The sequence below is a fragment of the Rattus norvegicus genome, chromosome 3 (genome assembly GCF_036323735.1).
Source record: "Rattus norvegicus strain BN/NHsdMcwi chromosome 3, GRCr8, whole genome shotgun sequence".
Taxonomy (NCBI): domain Eukaryota; kingdom Metazoa; phylum Chordata; class Mammalia; order Rodentia; family Muridae; genus Rattus; species Rattus norvegicus.
Window position 1 is genome coordinate 184,459,687 of NC_086021.1, and position 22,492 is coordinate 184,482,178.

Consider the following 22,492-nt stretch of genomic DNA (forward strand, 5'->3'; position numbering starts at 1 on the left):
ACAACCATTCAGGAAATGAGTCTGGAGGTGCCTCAGAAAATTGGACATTGTACTACCTGAGGATCCAGCTATACCTCATCCTGAGTGAGGTAATCCAATCACAGAAAAACACAAATGTATGCATTCATTGATAAGCGTATATTAGCTCAAATGCTCTAATTAACCTAGATGCACAGAACACATGAAACTCAAGAAGTATGACCAAAATGTGAATGCTTCAGTCCATCTTTAAAAGGGGAACAAGAATAACCTAGGGAGGAAATAGGAAGGCAAAGTTTAGAACAGAGGCTGAAGGAATGCCCATTCAGATCCTGACCCACATGTATCCCATATGTATACAGCCACCAAACTTGATAGATGGATGAAGCAAAGAAGTGCAAGCTTACATGTACCAGATATAGATCTCTCCTGAGAGATACAGCCAGAATATGGCAAATACATAGGCGAATGCCAGATTCAAACCACTGAACTGAAAACGGGATCCCTGTTGAATGAATCAGAGTAAGGACTGATTGAGTGGAATTGCAAAGATGAGGGACACCAGGCCAGCCAGGACAGAGAAGTTGGGTTGATGGACATTAGGAGGCATCCCTAACTTTGCTAAATCTGCTGAAAGACTGGCCTCTAAATCACTAAAAGCACCAAGCTGAGTGAGGGCCTGAAACTTTGCTCCACACAGAGACGGCACTGATGCCAAGAGGGTACAAGAGCTTGTGATGAATCCCTGGGCCTTTCAGTCTGAGAAAGTTTGCATAGCTTCATAAAATGTACCTCTTGTGCAAAATGCTCTTTTGTCAATAGTTATGCCACTGAGTTAGGTGGTAAATAGCTCAGAAAATAAAGAACTTACCCTGTGTTGTTTTGTACATGCCTGGCCAAGGCGTGGAATTTTTAGGTGTGAACCATGGGAGCAGGGGTATCACTGTGGATGTGGTCATTATGATCCCCTTCCTCAGTTCCTGGAAGCCAGTATTCTGCTAGGAGGCTTCAGATAATGATGTAGAACTCTGAGCTCCTCAGGATGCTGCAATGTTTCTCTCTTGATGACAGTGGGCTAAAAGTCTGAGACAGTAAGCCAATGCCATCTAAATGATGTCCTTTATTAGATTTGATTTGTTCACCTTGTCTATTATGAGATTTGCCTTGTTCACAGTGTCTACTATAAGCAGTTAAACCATGGAAGATAACATGCAAGCATGAATGTGTGAGCTGACCCCTAGCCACACTCAGAACACTATGACCCCAGAGAGATATCTCAAACTGCAAATTATTTAGGTTAGCTTGTACCCAGATGAACTACTGTTTGTGTAGTAAAGGCTGTTTCGATTTAGAAGCTGTGAGAAATTTTTATATTGCTGGCCTATAAATGGTACTAAGAAAGAGCAAATTGTATATAGTGTTGCACAGTTTCTCTGCCTGCCCATTGTCCTGATTGCTGTCACCCTACCAAGGGACCCCAACACACTAGATGATGACAGATGTGAGGAGGTAGGGGGCATCTCCAGAAGGAATAATATGATGGGGATAAGATTGTCTAGGATGTGCCAGAGATCTGGTTGGGGGATGCTCCATGGAATGTATTAGTGTGATGGTAGCTGAGACTCACTCCAAGGAGCGTGTGAGATGGGGCCTGAAGTGACCACCTTCTGTAACCTCCCTGGAGTCCCAGTGAAGGAATCATCATACTAACCCATCTACAAAACCTTCCTGCCTACAGGAGGTGCAGGGACAAAGAAGGAGTGGGGTCTGAGGGAATGGGCTACCAATGACTGGTCCAACTTCAGACCCATCTCATGGATAAGAACCAATCCCTGACAGCATTAATGATACTCTGCATCCTTACAGAAAGGGGCCTAGCATATCTGTCCTCTTGGAGGCTCCAGGTAGTAGCTGTCCAAAATGGCCAAACACTGGAGGGAGCTCCAGGAACTGATGGAATATTTTCCAGGAGGAATTGAGGAATCTGGAAGTAATAAGAACTTCACAAGAAGAACAACAGAGTTCATTGACCTCAGTACTTAAGGGGTCCCAGAGAATTATCCAAAAACCAAAGAGCATTCATGGCCTGGACCTGTGCCCACACCCAAAACCATGTATAACCTATGTGCAGCTTGAAATTTGTTATTTATATGTGTTCCCAAACAACTGAATGAGAGATGGACCCTCAGCCTGTTGACTGCTTGTCCTGTCTGTTCTCTTAACTTCGCTGCCTATTCTCATGTACATGGCAATAATGAAAAAACACTTGTTGATTTACAATATGTACAGAAGACAATTTTTCAGCAGTATAATGTTTTACCCAATTTTATTTGCATATCTTTGCAATAGGAGATGTCTACCGTATGTAATACAACATAAGTTCGAACACTGTATAAAGTGGATCTAAAATTTTGTCTCCCAGTCTCAACATCTTACATGCCTTAATAACCCATATCACAGTAAACACACACACACACACACACAAACACACACACACTACATATTTTATTAAAATACATCTCATTTCTTTTACATTATCTAGCATCTTTAGATAATCTCCTTCGATGACATCCTTGAAGTGGAAGTACCAAATGGGACCTATTTGGTACCTGAAGAACCTCAGAACTTTAAAAAATATGTACACATCCACAACAATCAATGGTATGGATGTTCAAATGTAGGATACACACACACACACACACACACACACACACACACACACACGCACACCCACAGTCACACCCACACAATTTAACCCCGACAAGCACACATGCACAGTGAGATCTGTATTTAATATGCATAAATCATCTCATTGCCTGGGCCACTCCCAAACCTCCACATTGCTAACGACCCTCCCTATGACAGTTCTGATTGATTGCTTAGTAAAATCTTTATCACATCTTTGCTACTCAAAACTGACTTGGGGAGACACTGCTGAGGCTCCTCTTCCGTGGCACTTACATGGAGGGTACTCTGTCTTTCTCACCTCTCAAGCCTGCATCCAATTCCTTTCCTGGTTTGGTGATCCTCTTTGCTCTTAAATCCAAAAGTGATTCCTCTGTCTCTGCCTCGACATTGGCCTCTTGTAATTTTACCAATAAGAACATGCTGGGGATAGGGAGTCTCAGGTCTGAAATGCAGGATTCTCATGTAATTGGGGAACCAATTTGGCATTAGAGGACATTAGAACCAATCCACACCAATTGGGAAGAAGCAACAAAGAAACAATCCCCAGCCCCAAAAATACCCCCCGCCTTTTTGATCATACTCCAATTCATCATCTGGTAAAACTAAGTTCGCATTCCCAGGCAGACAGGAGTTGTGGACTTCCCATTGGTGGCCACCTTCCTTTAATCATCTTTATGTTTTTGAAAACATAATAACGGTCTCTAATAATGCCCTGGCTATTTATCTTGTGCTCCTCAAAACACAACACTTGTACTCTAACACAAAGATCAAACGAATAAAATTGACTAAACTGTAACACTCACATCCTAAAACAGTTGACACTTTATATAAGCATCTACCCGTAAATTCTGGACAGTGGGAAAATGTATCTGAAATTGGCCCAGATGTGTTTCCTCTTTATTTCTTATTTGATTGTTAAATTTTTTTTCATTCCAGCGTTATCCCCCTTCCGGTCTACCCTGACTGTTCCACAACCCACACCTCCTCCCTACCACACCCAAGAGGATGTCCCCATCCCACCATCCCACATTGTGTCACCCTAAGTCTCCTGAAGATATGTGTATCTTCTCTGAATGGGTCCAGACCTAAATGTCCTCTATTGTATTTCTTGGGGGCTCCTATGCTCATGTATATGCTGCCTGGCCGGTTGCTCAGTGTTTGAGACATCCCAGGGGCCCAGGTTAATTGACACTGCTGGTATTCATATAGGATCACTCTTCAGGTTCTTCCAGGCTTTTCCTAATTCAACCACAGGGGTCCCCAGTTTCTGCCCATCGGTTGGGTATAAATGTCTCCATCTGACTTTCAGCTGCTCCTAGGGTCTTTCAGAAGGCAGTCATGATAGGCCCCTGTTTGTAAGCATACCATAGCCTGATTCATAGTGTCAGATCTTGGTGCCTCCCACTGAGCTGGAACCCAATTTGGACCTCCTTTTGCTCAGGCTCTTCTCCATTTTTGTTCTTCCAGTTCTTTTACCCAGGGACCATTCTGGTCAGAGATTTTGATTTGTCGGATGGCAGCTCTATGACATTCTGCGTCACAGTGATTAGGGGATGTCTTACTTGTCACAGTTTAGGCTTTGAGTTCATTTTCTGTCCATGATCCAGGAGCAGCATTATTACAATAAATCCCTGCCATTTTCATCACCTGTGTTTGAGTTGTGTTGTATTTGAGAGAACCCTATGGCACAAAGGCTTATCCACATTGTTTACACTCATATCTTTAAAGCATGATTATTTTCATGATGATAAAGACTTTAGAAATGTGCAAAGACTTTACCATATTCAATGCCTTCATAGCTTTATTTTTTGCCCCGATAATGATATGTGAGAATTGAAAAGACCTCCCCATATTAAATCTATTCACATAGTTATTATCAGGTACGGATTGTTTCATGTTGATGAAGTCTATAGAAATACATGAAGGTTTGACCAGGTTAAATGTACTCATAAGGTTTTATTAAATACACTCAAAGGATTTTTCTAAATTATGGTTTATTTTGTGCCTTTGAATATGACTGATATGCGAAGGCTTTAACACTTTGCTTACATTCATAGGGTGTCCCTCCTGTTTATCTTCTTTTATATATTTGAAAGATGATTGCTCGTTCACATACTCAGGCATAATCACACTGATTATATTCATAGGGTGTCTATTGAGTATGTCTTCTTTTATTTACATGGAACGTACTGCGATTTGCAAAAGGTTTGCCACATTTGTTACATTCATAGGGTTCCTATTCAGTGTGTATTATTTTATGGGCTAGGAGATGACTGTTTTGGGAAAGGTTTTACCACATCAGTTACAGTCCAAGCATTTTTCCCTAGGACCTATTCAGTCATGCAGTTGAAGATGCTTGTGATGTCTAAGGGTTTAAGAACATGTAACACATTCATTGGGTTTCTCTGCTGTATGTGATTGTTTATGTATTTGGAGGTCATTGCTTTGTATAAATGTTATAAAACCACAATGGATGCATTCAAAAAAGTTTTGCTCCTGTACGTGTACTTTTAAGATTTTAGAGACTACTGCTTTGTGAGAAAGCTTTGGAACATTGGTAAAAGTTAAAGGGTTTCTCTCCTGTATGTGTTCTTATATGTCTTTGGAGATGACTGCTCTGTGCAAAGGCTTTGCCACATTGGTGACATTCATAGGGTTTCTCTCCTGTATGTGTTCTTATATGGCTTTGGAGATGACTGCTTCCTGCAAAGGCTTTACAACATTGATTACATTCATAGGGTTTCTCTCCTGTATGAGTTCTTATATGTCTTTGGAAAGTACTTCTATGGGAAAAGGCTTTGCCACATTGGTTACATTCGTAGGGTTTCTCTCCTGTATGAGTTCTTATATGGCTTTGGAGATGACTCCTTTGTGCAAAGGATTTGCCACATTGGTGACATTCGTAGGGTTTCTCTCCTGTATGAGTTCTTATATGGCTTTGGAGCTGACTCCTTCCTGCAAAGACTTTGCCACATTGGTGACATTCGTAGGGTTTCTCTGCTGTATGAGTTCTTATATGTTTTTGCAGAGTACCGCTTTCTGCAAAGGCTTTGCCACATTGGTGACATTCGTAGGGTTTCTCTCCTGTATGAGTTCTTATATGTCTTTGGAGATGACTCCTTTGTGCAAAGGCTTTCCCACATTGGTTACATTCATAGGGTTTCTCTCCTATATGTGTTCTTTTATGTGTTTGGAGATTACCGCTGTCTGCAAAGGCTTTGCCACATTGGTTACATTCATAGGGTTTCTCTCCTGTATGAGTTCTTATATGTATTTGGAGATGACTGCTCTGTGCAAAGGCTTTGCCACATTGGTGACATTCATAGGGTTTCTGTCCTGTATGGGTCCTTTTATGTATTTGGAGATGACTGGTCTGTGCAAAGGCTTTGCCACATTGGTGACATTCATAGGGTGTCTGTCCTTTATGGGTCCTTTTATGTTTTTGGAGAAAGCGGTTTTGGACAAAGGCTTTACAACATTGGTTACATTTATAACGTTTTTCTCCATTACATGTCCTTTTATGTCTTTTGAGACTACCCCTTTCTGCAAACGCTTTACCACATGGACTACATTCACAGAGTTTCTCTCCTGTCTGTGTTCCTTCATGATTTTGGAGAGCACTGCTTCTTACAAAGTCTTTACAACATTGGTTACATTCAGAAGTTTCTTCTCCATTATGTGTTCTCTTATTTGTTTTGAGATTATTCCTCTGTACAAAAGCTTTACCACATAGGTTACCTTCATAGGGCTCCTCTGCATTATGCCTTTGGGTATGACTCTGAACTGCAAAGCCATTACCATACAGAATAAAATCAAAGGTTTGCTTTCCAGTAAAACTTCTTTCATACCTGCAAATACAATTGGCACATGTAAATTTTTTCTCACATTGATTATATTCATGAATCTTTTTATATCTATGAATTCATTTCAAATTTGGTTTAAGTATAAAGAGCAAAATGATCTTAACATAATATCAGTTTTTTTTATATTCAAAGGTGTTGCCTTTTATTATGGGTTGTCTTGAATGTTTGAAGGCACATGGAATATGCAGAGAATTGATTACATGACTCATATTTATTCCATAATTTTTCTATTAAGAGTATTAACACATTTGAAGAAAACTCAATGAACTCGGAGCGTTTGTAGACTGACAGCGAAGATAAATTTTGCTATCTTTGAGGAGTACTACAATAGCAACATGAGCCAATGCAAAGAGGATAATTTCTATAACCCTAATCTCATAAAGTGATTCAGCACTTTGAATGTGTAAATATCACCAATCATAGTCAAAAGCTAAATATTTATCAACTTTTCCCACATTAAGAAACTCTCCTCAAAGTGGTATCTACTGTACATCTTCTAATTGTTCTGGAAAAGAGAGAGGTATGTTGCTTCTTTCAGTATCACTATGCTCTCCTGGCTTGCATTCATAGGGACATATGACATCTATATCAAAAGAAGAATAACACATAACAGTCAACACATTACAAAATAAAACTTCTACATTACATTTACACAATTTCCCTTTGTTTTCCTCACAGAGTTGTGGTATAGGGTTTAATGTTTCTCCACAAAACCATTCTTGAATCTCATAAACTGTCCATATCATTAAATTTAGTCATGCTGTTACAGAATAAGGTTCACCACAATTTACTATGGACTATTTGCTTATTAAAAGGGTGTAGACATATAATGATGACCTAATCAATATTTGATGCAGTGTGTATTTTACCCTGTTGCTTTTCTTTAAAACTTGCTGCACACATGAAATTTTCGTGGGAGGCATTATCTTATCATCTTTCACGTGAAAATTACCTTCCATGTCTTCCAGATCTTTTACAATATTCTTCAGTAGTATTGTCTTCCCAAATGTATCCTAAAATGGTATCAGAGAAATTATGTTAAATAACTGGAATTAGGCAACATTTAAGATACTATCTTTAGTGAACTTTAGAACCATGTCTGATTTACTCATTTCATTCTCCCTCATTTTTAAGTGAAATAACAAAAAAAATTGAATCAGGGTTGGGGATTTAGCTCAGTGGTAGAGCGCTTGCCTAGCAAGCCCAAGTGTCACTGGGTTCGGTTCCCAGCTCTGAAAAACAACAAAAACAAAAAAGAAAAACAAATTAAATATTAAACAAAACCAGCTGTGCCTATTTTACAAAGTGAATGATAATTTCATTGAATTACCTATAGCACTGAGATTCCTACAGGTCTCCAGCATTACACCTTGGTAGAGACTCTTCTGAGAAGGATTCAGCAATGCCCACTCATCCTCAGTGAAGTTCACATGCACATCATCATAGGTCAGGACATCCTACAAGATACAATACATGTGTACATGATACATCATGATACCGCCTTCCAGTCTCCATTTGCGCCAAAAGCTGGAGCTTTCCCAAGGACCTGCACACCCAAAACCGGTCTTCAGGGGTGGTCTATCAGGAGGACTGTCACTCCTATGCCCACAGGTGAAACTGCACTTTCTCTCCACTGACTGTCCAAAGGGAGAAACACCAGGAGCTCGCAAGGCACAGGAATGTCTGAGTAATCTGGGATGTGACCCTTATGGTCTGCATCTGCTCCCAGAGCTGAGGTGGTCCTATTGCTCTCTAGATCAAAAACTTTGCCACATTGAGATGGTCTCGTAGGAGTGCTCTCATTGCAAATCACACAGGTTGGAACACACATTTGCTCCACAGTTGTTAAAAGAGAGATGAGCTTGGAATAATCTTGGCAATGGTGTGGTGGGGAGGCCTGGCAGAGGACTGACCTGGTCTCTATCTCTACCCAGTGCTAAGGGTATGTCATAGCCCTCCAGACCAAAAACAAGGCCAGAGAGTACTGGTCTCCCAGGAGCATTCTCATTCCTAAGATCAGAGGCACATGAGTCTACAGGAGGAAAAAGCTATAATCAGAAACAGCAAGATCAACTATCATTAGCAATAACTGGATGGCAGTAGGCAAGCATAAGAAGCGAAGCATCAAAAACCAACAATAACTGTCATCATCACAACGCAGTTCTCTCACCACAACAAGTAATGGGTATATCAACATACCAGCAAAGCAAGATTTGGATTGAAAATCACATCTCATGGTCATGATAGAGGATTTTAAGAAGGACATAATTACCTCCTTTAAAGCAATACAGAACACATGTAAATAAGTAGTTGCCTTAGGGAGGAAACAATAAAATTCCCTAAAGATTTACATAAAAAAAAAACTAAGAAAGAGGGGAAGAAATTGAACAAAGTCATCTAGGATCTAAAATTGTAAATAGGAACAACAAGGAAACCACAAGGAGAGACAAACCTGAAGATAGGAAACATAGGAAAGAGATCAGGAGTAATACGTAAGCATCACCAACAAAATATAAGAGAACCTCAGGGGCAGAAGATAGAAAACATTGACACAACAGTCAAAGAGAATGCAGAAAACCCCCACAAAACTTCTAAGTCAAAACATCTAGGAAATCCAGAACACAGCAATGTTGTGAGAAGAGCAAACTTAAGGTTAGTAGTTATAGAGGATAATAAAGATGCCAAACTTAAAGAGACAGCAAAGATCTTCAAATTTTCTCAGAAGTAAACTTCCCTAACTTAACTAAGGAGATGCCCATGAACATAAAAGAATCCCACAGACTGAAAATAGACTGGATCATAATAAAATTTCCTCCCATCACACACATCATTTAATGTCTGCTTACTGCTATATGGATTATGTTACAAGATGTGTGATTTGTACTATTTACAGAACCAGCAGTATGATCGCATGAGAAACTTGCATCTCAGAAGCTCCTTTTGTAACTAAGAATTGAATTACTGTGAATCATGCCATTGTCTGGAGGTAATAGAAAGGTAAAAGGATTCTAATGGAATACTTCTGAAGGAACCCTATTACCTCTTTTCTACTAATTTCTAAACAATTGACAAAATTAGTCACACAAAACTGAATGTAGAACATTCAGAAATTCAAGAACTCACAAAACGACATAGGAAAGAGAGTTCATCACCCAGACTTGTGGACACTCCTGAGACTGCAGGGCAGTAGAGACTGCCAACTCTCCCTACCATTGCCCACATCCCTGGCCTACGGGAAACTGTATAGGGCCTGTGGGAACAGGAAGATAGGCACAATCAAGCTGCTATAAACTGCAGTTCAGACTGTGCCCTGATCTGAAGTGACCCAGTCAAACAGCTCCCTGCGCCCAAATCCCGTGGGAGGGAGAGCTATAGCTTCAGAGTGGCAGACACACCTGAGAAACCAGAGGAGATTACTCTCTGCCCACATTTCTGACTCTAGAGGAATTTGCTTAGTCCCATCTGGGTGCTCTGTGCACAGAGATCTTGGAGGAGGGGGAGGCCTTACTGGCTGATGCCCTCACTGAGAGCTTAAACCCAAACCTGAGGAACACTTCAGACCCCAGAGTAGAGGTAAGAACAACTTTTCTACTCCAAGTAACCTGCCTGGTGGACTCATGACACACACCCACAGGAACAGCTGAAAGCCAGTGGACAGGAAAGACTACGCTCCTCAAAGCAGAACACTCTGTTACCATAACTGGCTGAAAGAAAACAGGAAAACAGGACTCTTGACACGCAGGCCTATAGGACGGGTCAAGTCACTCTCAGAAATAGCAGAACAACGTAACACCAGAGACAAGCGGATGTTGACAGGCCACTGCAGGAACCCAAGCAACAGAAATCAAGAATACATGGCATCATGGGAGCCCAATCCTCCCACCAAAGAAATCACTGGATATCCAAACACACCAGAAAAGCAAGATCTAGATTTAAAATCACATTTGATCACGATGATGGAGGACTTCAAGAAAGACATAAAGAACTGCCATAAGAAATGCAGGAAAACACAAATAAACAAGAAGAAGCCCTTAGAGAGGAAAAACAAAAATCCATGAAAGAATTACAGGAAAACACAATCAAACAGGTGAAGGAACTGAAAATGGAAATAGAAAAAAATGAAGAAAGCGCAAAGGGAGACAACCCTGGACATTAAAGAAAAAAAAACAAACAAAAAAAAAAACAAAGGAAGAGACAAGGAGCTGTAGATACAAGCATAAAACAGAAAACTAGAGAAAGAAGAGAGCATTTCAGGAGCAGAAGATTCCATAGAAATCATTGATACAACAGTGAAAGATAATGTAAAAGGGAAAAAGCTACTGGCCCAAAATATACTGGAAATCCAGGACACAATGAGAAGATCAAACCTAAGCATAATATGTATAGAAGAGAGTGAAGACTCCCAGCTCACAGCACCAGTAAACATCTTGAACAAAATCATAGAAGAAAACTTCACTAACCTAAAGAAAGAGATGCCCATAAATATAAAAGAAGTGATAGAACTCCAAACAGTTTGGAACAGAAAAGAAACTCCTCCCGTTACATAATAGTCAAAACACCGAAAACACAAAACAAAGAAAGAATATTAAAAGCAGTAAGGGAAACAGGTCAAGTAACGTATAAAGGCAGACCTATCAGAATTACACCAGACTTCTACCAGAGACTATGAAACGCAGAAGATCCTGGAAAGATGTCATACATACCCTAACAGAACACAAGTGACAATCCAGGTTACTGTACCCAGCAAAACTCTCAATTAACATGGATGGAGAAACCAAGAGATTATATGAGAAAACCAAGGCTGCCCACTCTGTTCCTAATTATTCATTATAGTTCTCGAAGTCCTAGCCAGAGCAATCAGACAAGGAAAGGAGATCAATGTGATACAGATTGGAAAAGAAGAAGTCAAAATATCACTATTTGTAGATGATATGAGAGTAGATTTAAGTGATCCCACAAGTTCCACCAGAGAACTACTAAAACTGATAAACACCTTCAGCAAAATGGCTGGGTACAAAATTTACTCAAATAAATCAGAAGCCTTCCTCTACACAAAAGAGAAACAAGGCGAGAAAGAAATTAGGGAAAGGACACCTTTCATAATATTCCCAAATAATATAAAATGCCTCGGTGTGACTTTAAACAAGCAGGTGAAAGATCTGTATGATAAGAACTTCAAGCCTCTGAAGAAATTGAAGAAGATCTCAGAAGATGGAAAGATCTCCCATGCTCATGGATTAGCAGGATTAATATAGTAAAAATGGCCATTTTGCCAAAAGCGATCTACAGATTCAATGCAATTCCCATCAAAATTCCAATCCAATTCTTCAGAGAGTTAGACAGAACAATTTGTAAATTCATCTGGAATAAGAAAAAACCCAGGACACCTAAAACTATCCTCAACAATAAAAGGACTTCTGGGGGAATCCCTATCCCTGAACTCAAGCAGTATTACAGAGCAGTAGCGATAAAAACTGTATGGTATTAGTAAAGAGACAGGCAGATAAACCAGTAAAATAGAATTGAAGACCCAGAAATGAACCCACACACATATGGTCACTTGATTTTTGATAAAGGAGGTAAAACAATCCAATGGAAAAAAAGATAGCCTTTTCAGCACACGGTGCTGGTTCAAGTGGAGGTCAGCCTGTAGAAGAATTCATATCGATCCATTCTTCTCACCCTGTAGAAAACTTAAGTCCAAAGGATCAAGGACCTCCACAGCAAATCAGATACACTCAAACTAATAGAAGAAAAGGTGGGGAAGATTCTCTAACATATGGGCACTGGAGAAAATTTCCTGAACAAACACCAATGGCTTATGCTCTAAGATCAAGAATTGACAAATGGGATCGCATAAAATTGCAAAATCTGTAAGGCAAAGGAAACTGCTGTTAGGACAAAACAGCAATCAACAGAGTGGGAAAAGATCTTTACCAATCCTACAACAGAAAGAGGGCTTATATCCAAAATGTGCAAAGAACTCATGAAGTTAAACTGCAGGGAGACAAATAACCCTATTAAAAATGGGGTTCAGAGCTAAACAAAGAATTCACAGTTGAGGAATGCTGAATGGCTGAAAAACACCTAAAGAAATGTTCAACATGTTTAGTCATAAGGGAAATGCAAATCAAAACAACCCTGAGATTCCACCTTGCACCTGTCAGAATGGCTAAGAGCAAAAACTCCGGAGACAGTAGATGTTGGCGAGGATGTGGAGAAAGAGGAACACTCCTCCATTGTTGGTGGGATTGCAGACTGGTATACAGTCTGCAGAGTGGTTACACTCTGGAAATCAGTCTGGAGGTTCCTCGGTAAATTGGACACTGCTGTACCTGAGGACCCCGCTTTAACTCTCTGGGGCATATACTAAAAAATGCCTCAACATATAACAAAGAAACATGCTACACTATGTTCATAGCAGCCTTATTTATAATAGCCAGAAGCTGGAAAGAACCCAGATGCCTTCAACAGAGGAATGGATACAGAAAATGTGCTCCATCTACACAATGGAATATTACTCAGCTATGAAAAACAATGCCTCTATGAGATTCGTAGGCAAAGGGATGGCACTGGAAAATACCACCCTGAGTGAGGTAACCCAATCACAGAAAAACACACATGGTATGTACTCATTGACAAGTGTTTACTAGCCCAAATTCTCAAACTACCATAGATGCATAGAACACATGAAACTCAGAAGGATGATCAAAATGCGGATGCTTCAGGATTATCTGTGACAGCCAAGAATAGTCATGACCTTGAAACTTGTTGAGACAGGAAGCAGGGAAGAAACAAGAGCCACACTAAGGAAGGGGTCAGAATGATAATGATAAAACAGAAAGATCAGTTACCAAATGCTTGGATTACATAAGGAATTGAAGCTGGGAGAATGGCATCCTGACCCTTGGGGTAGAGGAGGAGGTATGCCAGCAATATGCTGTGACAGTTAGGGAGTGAGATCTGATTAGAGAATCCGAAGGTCAGGTTTGCATTGACTTGATAAATAGGGCTGCCAAGCCATTTGTCCCAGGGATTCAGAATTAACACTACGAAAAAGGAGAAGAATGAAAGGAATTAATTATATTCTCAAATACTATTTGTCAAATTCAAAACACACTGGATGGTCCGATATTTTTCAAGGACTGATGTGTGTACTGGAGCGCACCAAGTATTATATCTTCTCTAACATTGTGTATTTTCAAAGAGGAATAATAACTTTCCTGGTGAGGCACAGCCACACTTTGTCTAGATCTTCTTTTTTTCGAACTAGTAGAAATACAGAAATTTGGTTCATACATATAAATTCAGTTTCTCTTTTAAGTTCACCTTTGCTCTGAACTGGAAAACACCCCAAGATGACCAGTCCGGAAATTTACTGATTGTCTAAAATTACTTGCCTACTCATGGTTAATGAGAACAAGTTCCAAAGCAGAAATGCCTTGCCTTCTTTATTCCTCCTCCTTTTTTTGGGCTACCAGCCCCAAAGTTGTCAGAGAAGTAAATTCTGAACTACACAGGTTCCTCATAATTTATAGTTCTCGCATCCCTAACACAGGAAGGTTAGACAACACTCATTCATGTCTTCTTTTTCTCCTTAATGACAAGATAAACGAGAGCGTGAAAAGAGTTAAGGACAGTGTTCTGACCACTGGTTAGTAGAGGCAGGATTAGGTGTTCAAATCAATCTTAACTCTAAGACATCCTGAAAGCCTGAGCTACAGAGATGTTGCTCGAAAAAGGAAGATATAAATTCTCTTTAGAAGAAAGAATGAAATTCTTAATTCCTGGGAAACATTAGAGAATAAAACCAAGTACTGGAATATAGCCAGTGCATAAATAATGAAATTTATGAAGTCATAATCAAAATTGACTTTATGCAAAGAAAACTACAAGTGACTTTGAAAAACAGCAGGTCCTTCTTCATAGAAGGAATGGCATTAATGAGATTGGTTTTATCCTTGTCCCTATGTGAAATGTTAACTGATGAGATCTATATCATGACACACCAAGCTACAGACGGTGGCATCTGTTACACAATTTGGGGATGATTTAAGTTTGTAAACAAAGATTGTACATATCTCTATAATACAGTTCCTAAAATAGGAATTTATTATCCACTGTCTCAAGCTGATCTTCCAAAATTAAATATCCACCAATCTACTTTTTTATTACATGTATTATTTAATATGTGATGGGAAATTACAAATTTTTCACCCTGCCTAAATCAGATACTTCTCCAGAATGGTGACTGCTACAGCAGACTCCCTTCAACTTTGGTCTTTGATCTAGCTATTTCCCGCCCTTTTTCATGTGACAGTGAACAGAGTACACAATTCCCCTGGTTCTCATGTGAAGGTAGAAGAAATTAACAGTTCATTATATGACTCAAATGAGAAAGTATAAAACACCATTTTACTTCATTCTTTTTACTCAAGAGTTTAGGCATTTCCAGCAAAAGAATGCAAGGTCATTGCCCTGGGGAAGAACTGACCAAGATCAAGGCTACCTGAGTCTGAGGCTAGTCTGAGACTACACTGTCTGAGAATCATTTCTATAAAGAGCAGAAGATACAGCGCTCTTAGAGTTAATATATCCCAGAAAGAAATCCCTTCCCATATAATTAAAATATCAACAAGCAAAAGTCTTTTTAATGATACCATGAGCTCCGTTTTGTGTAATGTTAAAAGAGGAGCCAGCCAAACACCAGTGTTTTGGATTCCACATATGCTGGGAGGGATAATTTTCTATCCAGAAAAGGCCTCAGGTTGTTGAAATACAGTTTAAATAAGGACTGCAAGTCCTACCTAGGCAGCTAGCAGATTTACACAGCAAAGATCCCCAGAATCATTTCTTAAGTGCATGAGAGTCCTGAAATAGTAGTTCCTTTTCCAATGATGGGGTCCTGATTTGGAGGTCCAGAGGATTACAAAACTAGAAATGGTAGAAGGTAGAATCTACAGCAGCTGTGGTGGGTAGATCATGCACAAGCTGTGTCTTATACCAAGTAAGCTTCTGAAGAATAGCGTCTGTACACTATTTACAGGGGATAAGTAGAACCAAGTGGAAATTTCTATGAAGCAATCAGTAACTCTCATACAATGGTACAAACTCAGGAGAAGTCTAATAAAACAGTGCTGTACAAAGGGAACCCTAAGTATCCAAAAAACCTTCCCAGCCAAGTCCATCCTTGACTTGTAACTGATAATCATATCCATATGGCAGACCTGGCCTTAATGTTCTTTGTGACCCTATAATCTCACCTGGAGCATTTTGTTAGGGTCCTGTTCTTTGATACCATCATTTGCCTTATCGCTGAGTGTAAACAAGATTTGTCCCCTTTTTTATGGTTTGGAGACAAATATCTGGATAATCCTGCTAAACAAACATATATACTACTATCCTAATCTTTTTTTTTTTTTTTTTGGTTCTTTTTTTCAGAGCTGGGGAGTGAACCCAGGGCCTTGCCCTTCCTAGGCAAGCGCTCTACCACTGAGCTAAATCCCCAACCCCTACTATCCTAATCTTAAAAGAGGACTGCTTAGCCTACACCATACCTGTGAGGTGTTTATAAGCAGTCCTACCTCAGCTACATTCTACGTATTGTCACTTATTATAGTAAGCGTTGGTAAATCATTACATACTCAATTGTACTCGTGTAATACACAGCTTAGAATTAGAGGACTAAACAACACACGAGATATTTCACAGCCTACAAAAATCAACTCAAATGGACCTTATAATTAACTGTTAACTACGAAGGTCAGAACTTTTAGAAGATAGTTTAAAACCCGGGGTTTCAGGGTTGATATCCTGCCAAGTATATTTCTCAACACAAGCGGCCGCCACAACGGTTTTGGAGAAATGCAGATTCCATAATAAAGTAATTCAGTCTCCACCCTCTGGTACAAGGAAACACTGCCAGAGACCTCACAAGTGGCTGCATTAATTCTGGCTGCCGCTTTCTGTCCAGCCACTGGGAGGAAGCATTACACATGTATCCTTTGCTAAGCAGCTTGCTCCTCCTGTTTGTGGACATGATTTGCACTTACCATGTCGGGCGTTCGGAGCTCCTCTCATGGCACCCTGAAGAGTGACTCAGCATGTACCACCCGGAAGCACTCAGAGGCGCTGAGTTCCCAAAGGAAGTTGCTGACCTTGTACCTGGAAGAGCCACCTCCTCCCCTGACTGCTAACTCCCTCTCGAGGTGCTGATTGGCTAGTGAATTTTGAGTGACATCAGCCTTATCCTTAGGGTTCGAGGGTTTTAAAGAGACACAAAATAGTGCTTCCAGCCTAGGCCAATGTTTTGCAATACCCGCAGATCAGAATTTCAGCAACACCACCGCTTTTCTTCCAATAGCTTACCTGTCTGTCCTCCAGTCAACCTCCCTTGTTCCCTTGTTCATGGTTTTGTTCCCAGCAGTTAATCCATGCAACACTGCAAGCAGGAAGGAAGGATTTGACCTCTATCTACACTTAGAAGAGTGAGACCCCAGACAGATATATCAGACTGCAAGTGATTTAGGTCAACATGCACCCAGATAAACTCCTGTTTGAGTAATAGAAGCTGTTGTGAGTTAGAAGCTGTGAGAAATCTTTATTCTGCTTGCCTATAAATGCCACTGGAGAATTAAAAAATGTATGCAGTGTTGTAAAGTTTCTCTGCCTCCCCACTGTCCTGATTGCTGTGACCCTACCAAGGGACCCCAACACATTAGATGATGACAGAAGTGAGAAGGCAGGGCCATCTCCAGAAGGAATGAGAGGGTGTGGAAGGGCTTCTCTAGGATGTGCCAGAGACCTGGAATGGGGGATGATCCATGGAATGAGTGAGTGTGATGGTAGCTGAGACTCTTCAAGGAGTATGTGATATGGAGCCTGAAGTGACCACCTCCTGTAACATGACAGGACTCCCAATGAAGGAATGATCATACTAACCCATCTACAAAACCTTCCTGCCTACAGGAGGTACAGGGACAAAGAAGGAGTGGGGTCTGAGGGAGTGGCCAACTAATGACTGGTCCAATTTCAGATGAATCCCATGGATAAGAACCAATCCCTGACAGCATTAATGATACTCTGCATCCTGACAGACAGGGGCCTAGCATATCTGTCCTTTTAGAGGCTCCAGGCTACAGCTGTACAAAATGGCTAAACACTGGATAGAGCTCCAGAAGTTTGTAATATATTTTTAGGAGAAATTGAGGAATCTGAGGGTAATAAGAACTTTATACATAGACAACAGAGTTAATTGACCTCTATACTTAACTATTGTCAGAGAACTATCCACAAACCAAAAAGAATTCATGAACTGGACCTGTGCTACCCCCTGAAAACGTGCCTAGCATATGTGCAGCTTGGAGCTTTGTATTCAGGTAGGTTCCCCAATACCTGGAGCAGAGAGAGTCCCTGACACTGTTGGATGCCTGTGCTGTCTGTTCTCCCACCATCACTGCTTATTCTCAGGGAAATGGTATTAATGAAAAATCATTTGCTATTTTACAAAATGTAAACAAAACAATATTTTACTAGTGTAATGTTTTAGCTAAATTTATTGGTACATCTGTGCAATGAGAACAGGCTACAGTATACAAGGTAGTTAACCTGACTTTGAACACTATATAAAGAGGACCAAGAAGGATCTACAATTGTGTCACACAGTCACCACATATGATCCATGCCTTGAAAACCCATATAACATTAAAAACACACACATGCATGTGCACACCCAAACACACAGACACACCAAACTGGAATATGCATACCATAAAGTATTTATTAAAATAAAGCTCACTTCTTTTACATTGTCTATCATCTCTAGATAATCTCTTTTGATGGCAAACTTGAAGATGAAGTACCAAGCCCTGTGTAATGGGAATCTGAAGAAGCATAGAACATCAAAAAAAAATGTACCTATACAAAACAATCAAGATATGCTGTGAGAAACACAGTTAGTTACTGATTTTTATATTTATTGACTTCTAAGGTATACATGAAAATGCTGTTTGGATACATATGAATTACTTAATCATTGTTACATTCTTTTTAAACATTTTAACTTTAACATTGTTAAAATGTGTTGACAAAACAGGACAGAATGAAGTGTTTCTTCTATGTTATCACTTGTATTCTGTAGGCTGACACATAAAAATCAAGAGGCAAAAGGTTGCCTTGACCAATGACTGACATCCAAGCAAGCATATATAACAAATCACAATATCTGAAGGGAATTTTTAATACTTCTGTTGTCACATCACATGGGAACCTACACCCCTCTAAAGCCATGGGTAAATTAAATTGTTCTTTAAGTTGTTTTAGACACTGTTTTTTATCATATCAACAGAAAAGGCGCTAATACACATCCAAAATGTTTTATACCTGGTTGAGAAATTTTATGTAATTGAAGCGAAATATTAGTATAATTTTAAGAATGTAGGATGATGATCATATCTTACAGCTTCAAAAGATTATGACCACATTGTTTCTCCTGAAAACTAATCTTCTGTAACAGAATGTCATAGATTCCCTTCAGTGTCCTTTTAGAATAATGAGATTAATTATACACTGAACATTTTATTCTTGTATAAAGAATTCGTAAAGTGCAAAATGCTACCACACTGACTATAAGTATGGATTTATCTACCAGATGACTTTTCTGATGTTTTTTTGAGAATAATGCTGCATGCAATGATTTACCAATTGCTTATTGATAGGAATCCAGTCCAGTAATTGTCATGTATTTGTGGATAACTGTGTTGTAAAAAGCCTTTTACTCATTAATTACATGAGTAATTAATGTGGTTATTTTCTTATTTATTGAAAAATTCCTGATAAACAAATATTGGGTGTAATGGAATTTGGTTTCTCCCTGGCAACAGCTGCATAAGTTTACCAATCATAACCAGCTGAGGATAGGCATTCTCAGTGTCTCAAATGCAGGAATCTTGTGCAGTGTGGGGACTGATTTAACACAAGCAGCATTAGAACCAATGCACATTTCGCTCATTTTGTCCATTAAATAGGCCTTTTATCTCAGAAATACATTGAACATTGTTGTAATAGTTATATCTATAAGGTATGATATACACTAACAACATCCAGTTCCTCAGTTTTGTCAATAGAATTGGGACACTATTCTGGCATCTATACTTGCCTAAAGAGTTTACAATTTTATTCCTGAATTTTGTTTTTATATTAATTTGCATTACCATGTGAAAACGATCCTTGCAAATCTACATCATCTTCCTTCACTGTCTGCTCTACACTTTTCCACCTTATCCACTCCTATGGCTATTTTTTCACCTTTTAAAGAAGTAGTGTAGCATCCCAACTTGGGTTATCCTTCTTCTAGAGTTTCATGTGGTTCATGGATTGCATCTTGGGTTATTTGAGCTTTGAGCCGAATATCAACTTATCATTGAATGCATACTATACTGCCCACCTCTACAATATTTCTGGCCCATGAGATAACTGCATAATGCCTCTGGACATCGGAATATAGGCGCAGCCAGATGTGTGAACCCAGAGTCCATGTCTGCATCTGGAACTGAATGGAACTGGTCAAACAGCTTCACACACACAAAACATGAGAGGGGTTGTGACTAAGCTGGACCCTCAGAATTGTGGACACTCCTAAGAAATCAGAGGAGACTACCCTCTGCCGAAATATCTGACATCAGAGGAAAATGCTTAGTGCCATCTCTGCACCAGCACCCAGGGAATTAGGAGAATCAGGGTCAGGACATATCCGGTTCCTGTCCTCTCAGGGGATTGATAGCCAACCGCTACAGATGCATCTAAGGAGAACACAATAAAGAACCTTCAAACTACCTGTCACTATTGTTCATGTGTGAAAGGCATAGCCAGAGTTGCTAATAAGCTTGTACAACTCATTTGGGCCCCAGGACAGTAGTAGCTCCTCTACTGGGGGAATCACAGAGCGAATGACTCAAACATCTGAGTCCTCCAAGCTCTGCAGTTCCATCATGAGTACAGACAGAGCCCCAGTCCATGACGTTGGCATTTAATAGAATGTTCCAGTCTCCCAGAGCACTTATGACCCTTTTCACTGGCACAGTGTGCATTCTTTGCACATTCAATTATACGTGCACTGAGTAAAATAAAAGACATCACTGCTCCTAGGCATGTTGCATTAGAGAGTTTATTATACACAAAAGAGAGAACACAGATAGATCTTTGGGTTTCTGGGACAGCCAAGAAAATACATGACCTTGAAACTTGTGGAGAGTGGAAGGAGGGGAGAAGGAAGAGCCAGACAAAGAGGTCAGAATAATAATTATAAATGAAAAAGCCCAGTTATCAAATGGTTGGAAATGTAAGTGAGAGAATGCTATCCGTACACTTGGGCTAGAGGACGAGGTATGTTAGCAATATGCTGTGACAGTTAGGGACTGAGTTCCAATGAGAAAATCAGAAGGCCAGGTTTGCTTTGTTTTGATCAATAGCTCCCTCCCCGCTAGCCACTATTCCCAGGCTTTCAGACTTAACACCAGGAAGAAAGGAAAAGAAGAAATGATTTAATTTTACTCTTAAATGCTATTTTTAAATCTTAAGACACACTGTATGGTCCAATATTTTTCACGGAGTAAAATATGTACTAGAGCACACGAAGTATTGTAACTTTTCTTTTATTTTCTTTATTTTCAAAGAGGAATAATAATTTTTCTGTTAGGAACAGCCACACCAGTTTGTCTAGATCTCTTCTTGATCTAGGGACAACACAGAAATTTGGTTTCTACATATCAGTTCAGGTCCTCATTCAGGATCATCATTGGCCTGCTCTGTAGAATGCTCCAAGCTGGCCGGTATAGAAATTTACTGATTTTCTAAAATGGATTTCTTGCCTACTCATGCCAACAACTACCAAAGCAGAAAGGCTTCACCTTCCTTCTTCCTCCTCTTTTTCTGGGCTGTGATTATACCTGCTTGAACGTTGGTCAGGAAATTAAATTCTTACACAGCTTTCTCCTAATTCATACTCCCATCAATCCTAATATAGAGAGTTAGAGCAACACTCATTCACATGGTCCTTTTCTCCTTACTGAGCAGACAGAGCCCAGCCTGAAAGGAATTGCATGGCAGTCCTCTGACCACTGGTCAGCAGAGGCAGGATTAGGTGTTCAAATAAATCTTGATTATGATATTAGGAAAGCCTGAGCTGATATTTTAAATCCTATTTATATTGGAAAGACACACTGTAATGATTATACCAAGAATCTCCTCTTTCAAGTTTGTAAGTTGTGTACACAATTCTTATCACATATTCTCTGTCTTGTAATGCTGATCAAGGAATTCTAAATAAGAGATTGGGCAGAAACAGCGATAAGGGTGGGAATTCCACTAGGAAGAGGAAGTGAAAGACCCCCGGAGAGGACCTTTCCCTCAGGAGGAGTCCCAAGCGCCCAATGACCGAGCCGAGTCCACTCGGATGCAATCAGCAAGAGGGTTTATTGGAAAACACAGGTACCTGCGGGCACACAGTCTCTTCGGAGGACTTGCACGCCCAGCAGCTCCAGCATGGGGCTTTTATAGGGATTGGGGAAGCAGAAGCGGGCGTACAGAAGCAGATGCATAGTTACGGGGATTGGTGGATTCAAACGAGGCACATAGACATGTTCACATATAATTGGCTATTTCACATGATGAGGTAATAAGGTATAGCTACACACACTGGCTGGTTTGGGGCGTCCTGGATGTCGGGGCTGGGGGCTTATCTCTTCCTGCCAGGTGGCCTGTGAGTCAGATCCATTACTCCTGGTCTGTTCTGCATTCCTTTCCTTTTATGGTCTGTTAGTTCTAGCGGCAGGGCGGGGCTGCCTGGACTTGCTTTTCACAGTGTTTAGTCCTGAGTCTGAATTTAAAACTTATTCTTTTAACTTCATATTTTTAAACCTCAAATCTGTATAATTTTCCTTTCAGAAGAAGAGGTAGGGAGCAGA

General features: G+C 40.0%; 1 protein-coding gene across 1 annotated transcript; it reads right to left on the reverse strand.

Moving 5' to 3' along the window:
• Positions 1-4,644: 4,644 nt before the first annotated feature.
• LOC120101823 (zinc finger protein 431-like) lies at positions 4,645-16,633 on the reverse strand. Its single transcript, XM_039106742.2, has 4 exons — positions 16,583-16,633; positions 7,861-7,987; positions 7,483-7,543; positions 4,645-6,515 (listed from the first exon to the last, which is right to left on the reverse strand). The coding sequence occupies exons 1-4, from the start codon at positions 16,583-16,585 to the stop codon at positions 5,186-5,188; spliced, it is 1,521 nt and encodes a 506-aa protein (XP_038962670.1). The 5' UTR covers positions 16,586-16,633; the 3' UTR covers positions 4,645-5,185.
• Between the last annotated feature and the right edge of the window lie 5,859 nt (positions 16,634-22,492).

Coding starts and splice junctions, on each gene's coding strand:
- LOC120101823 (XM_039106742.2), bottom strand. Junction 7,544..7,860: donor TAGGAATCTCAGTGCTATAG/GTAATTCAATGA, acceptor ATACCATTTTAG/GATACATTTGGGAAGACAAT. Junction 6,516..7,482: donor AGATCTGGAAGACATGGAAG/GTAATTTTCACG, acceptor TTGTATTTGCAG/GTATGAAAGAAGTTTTACTG.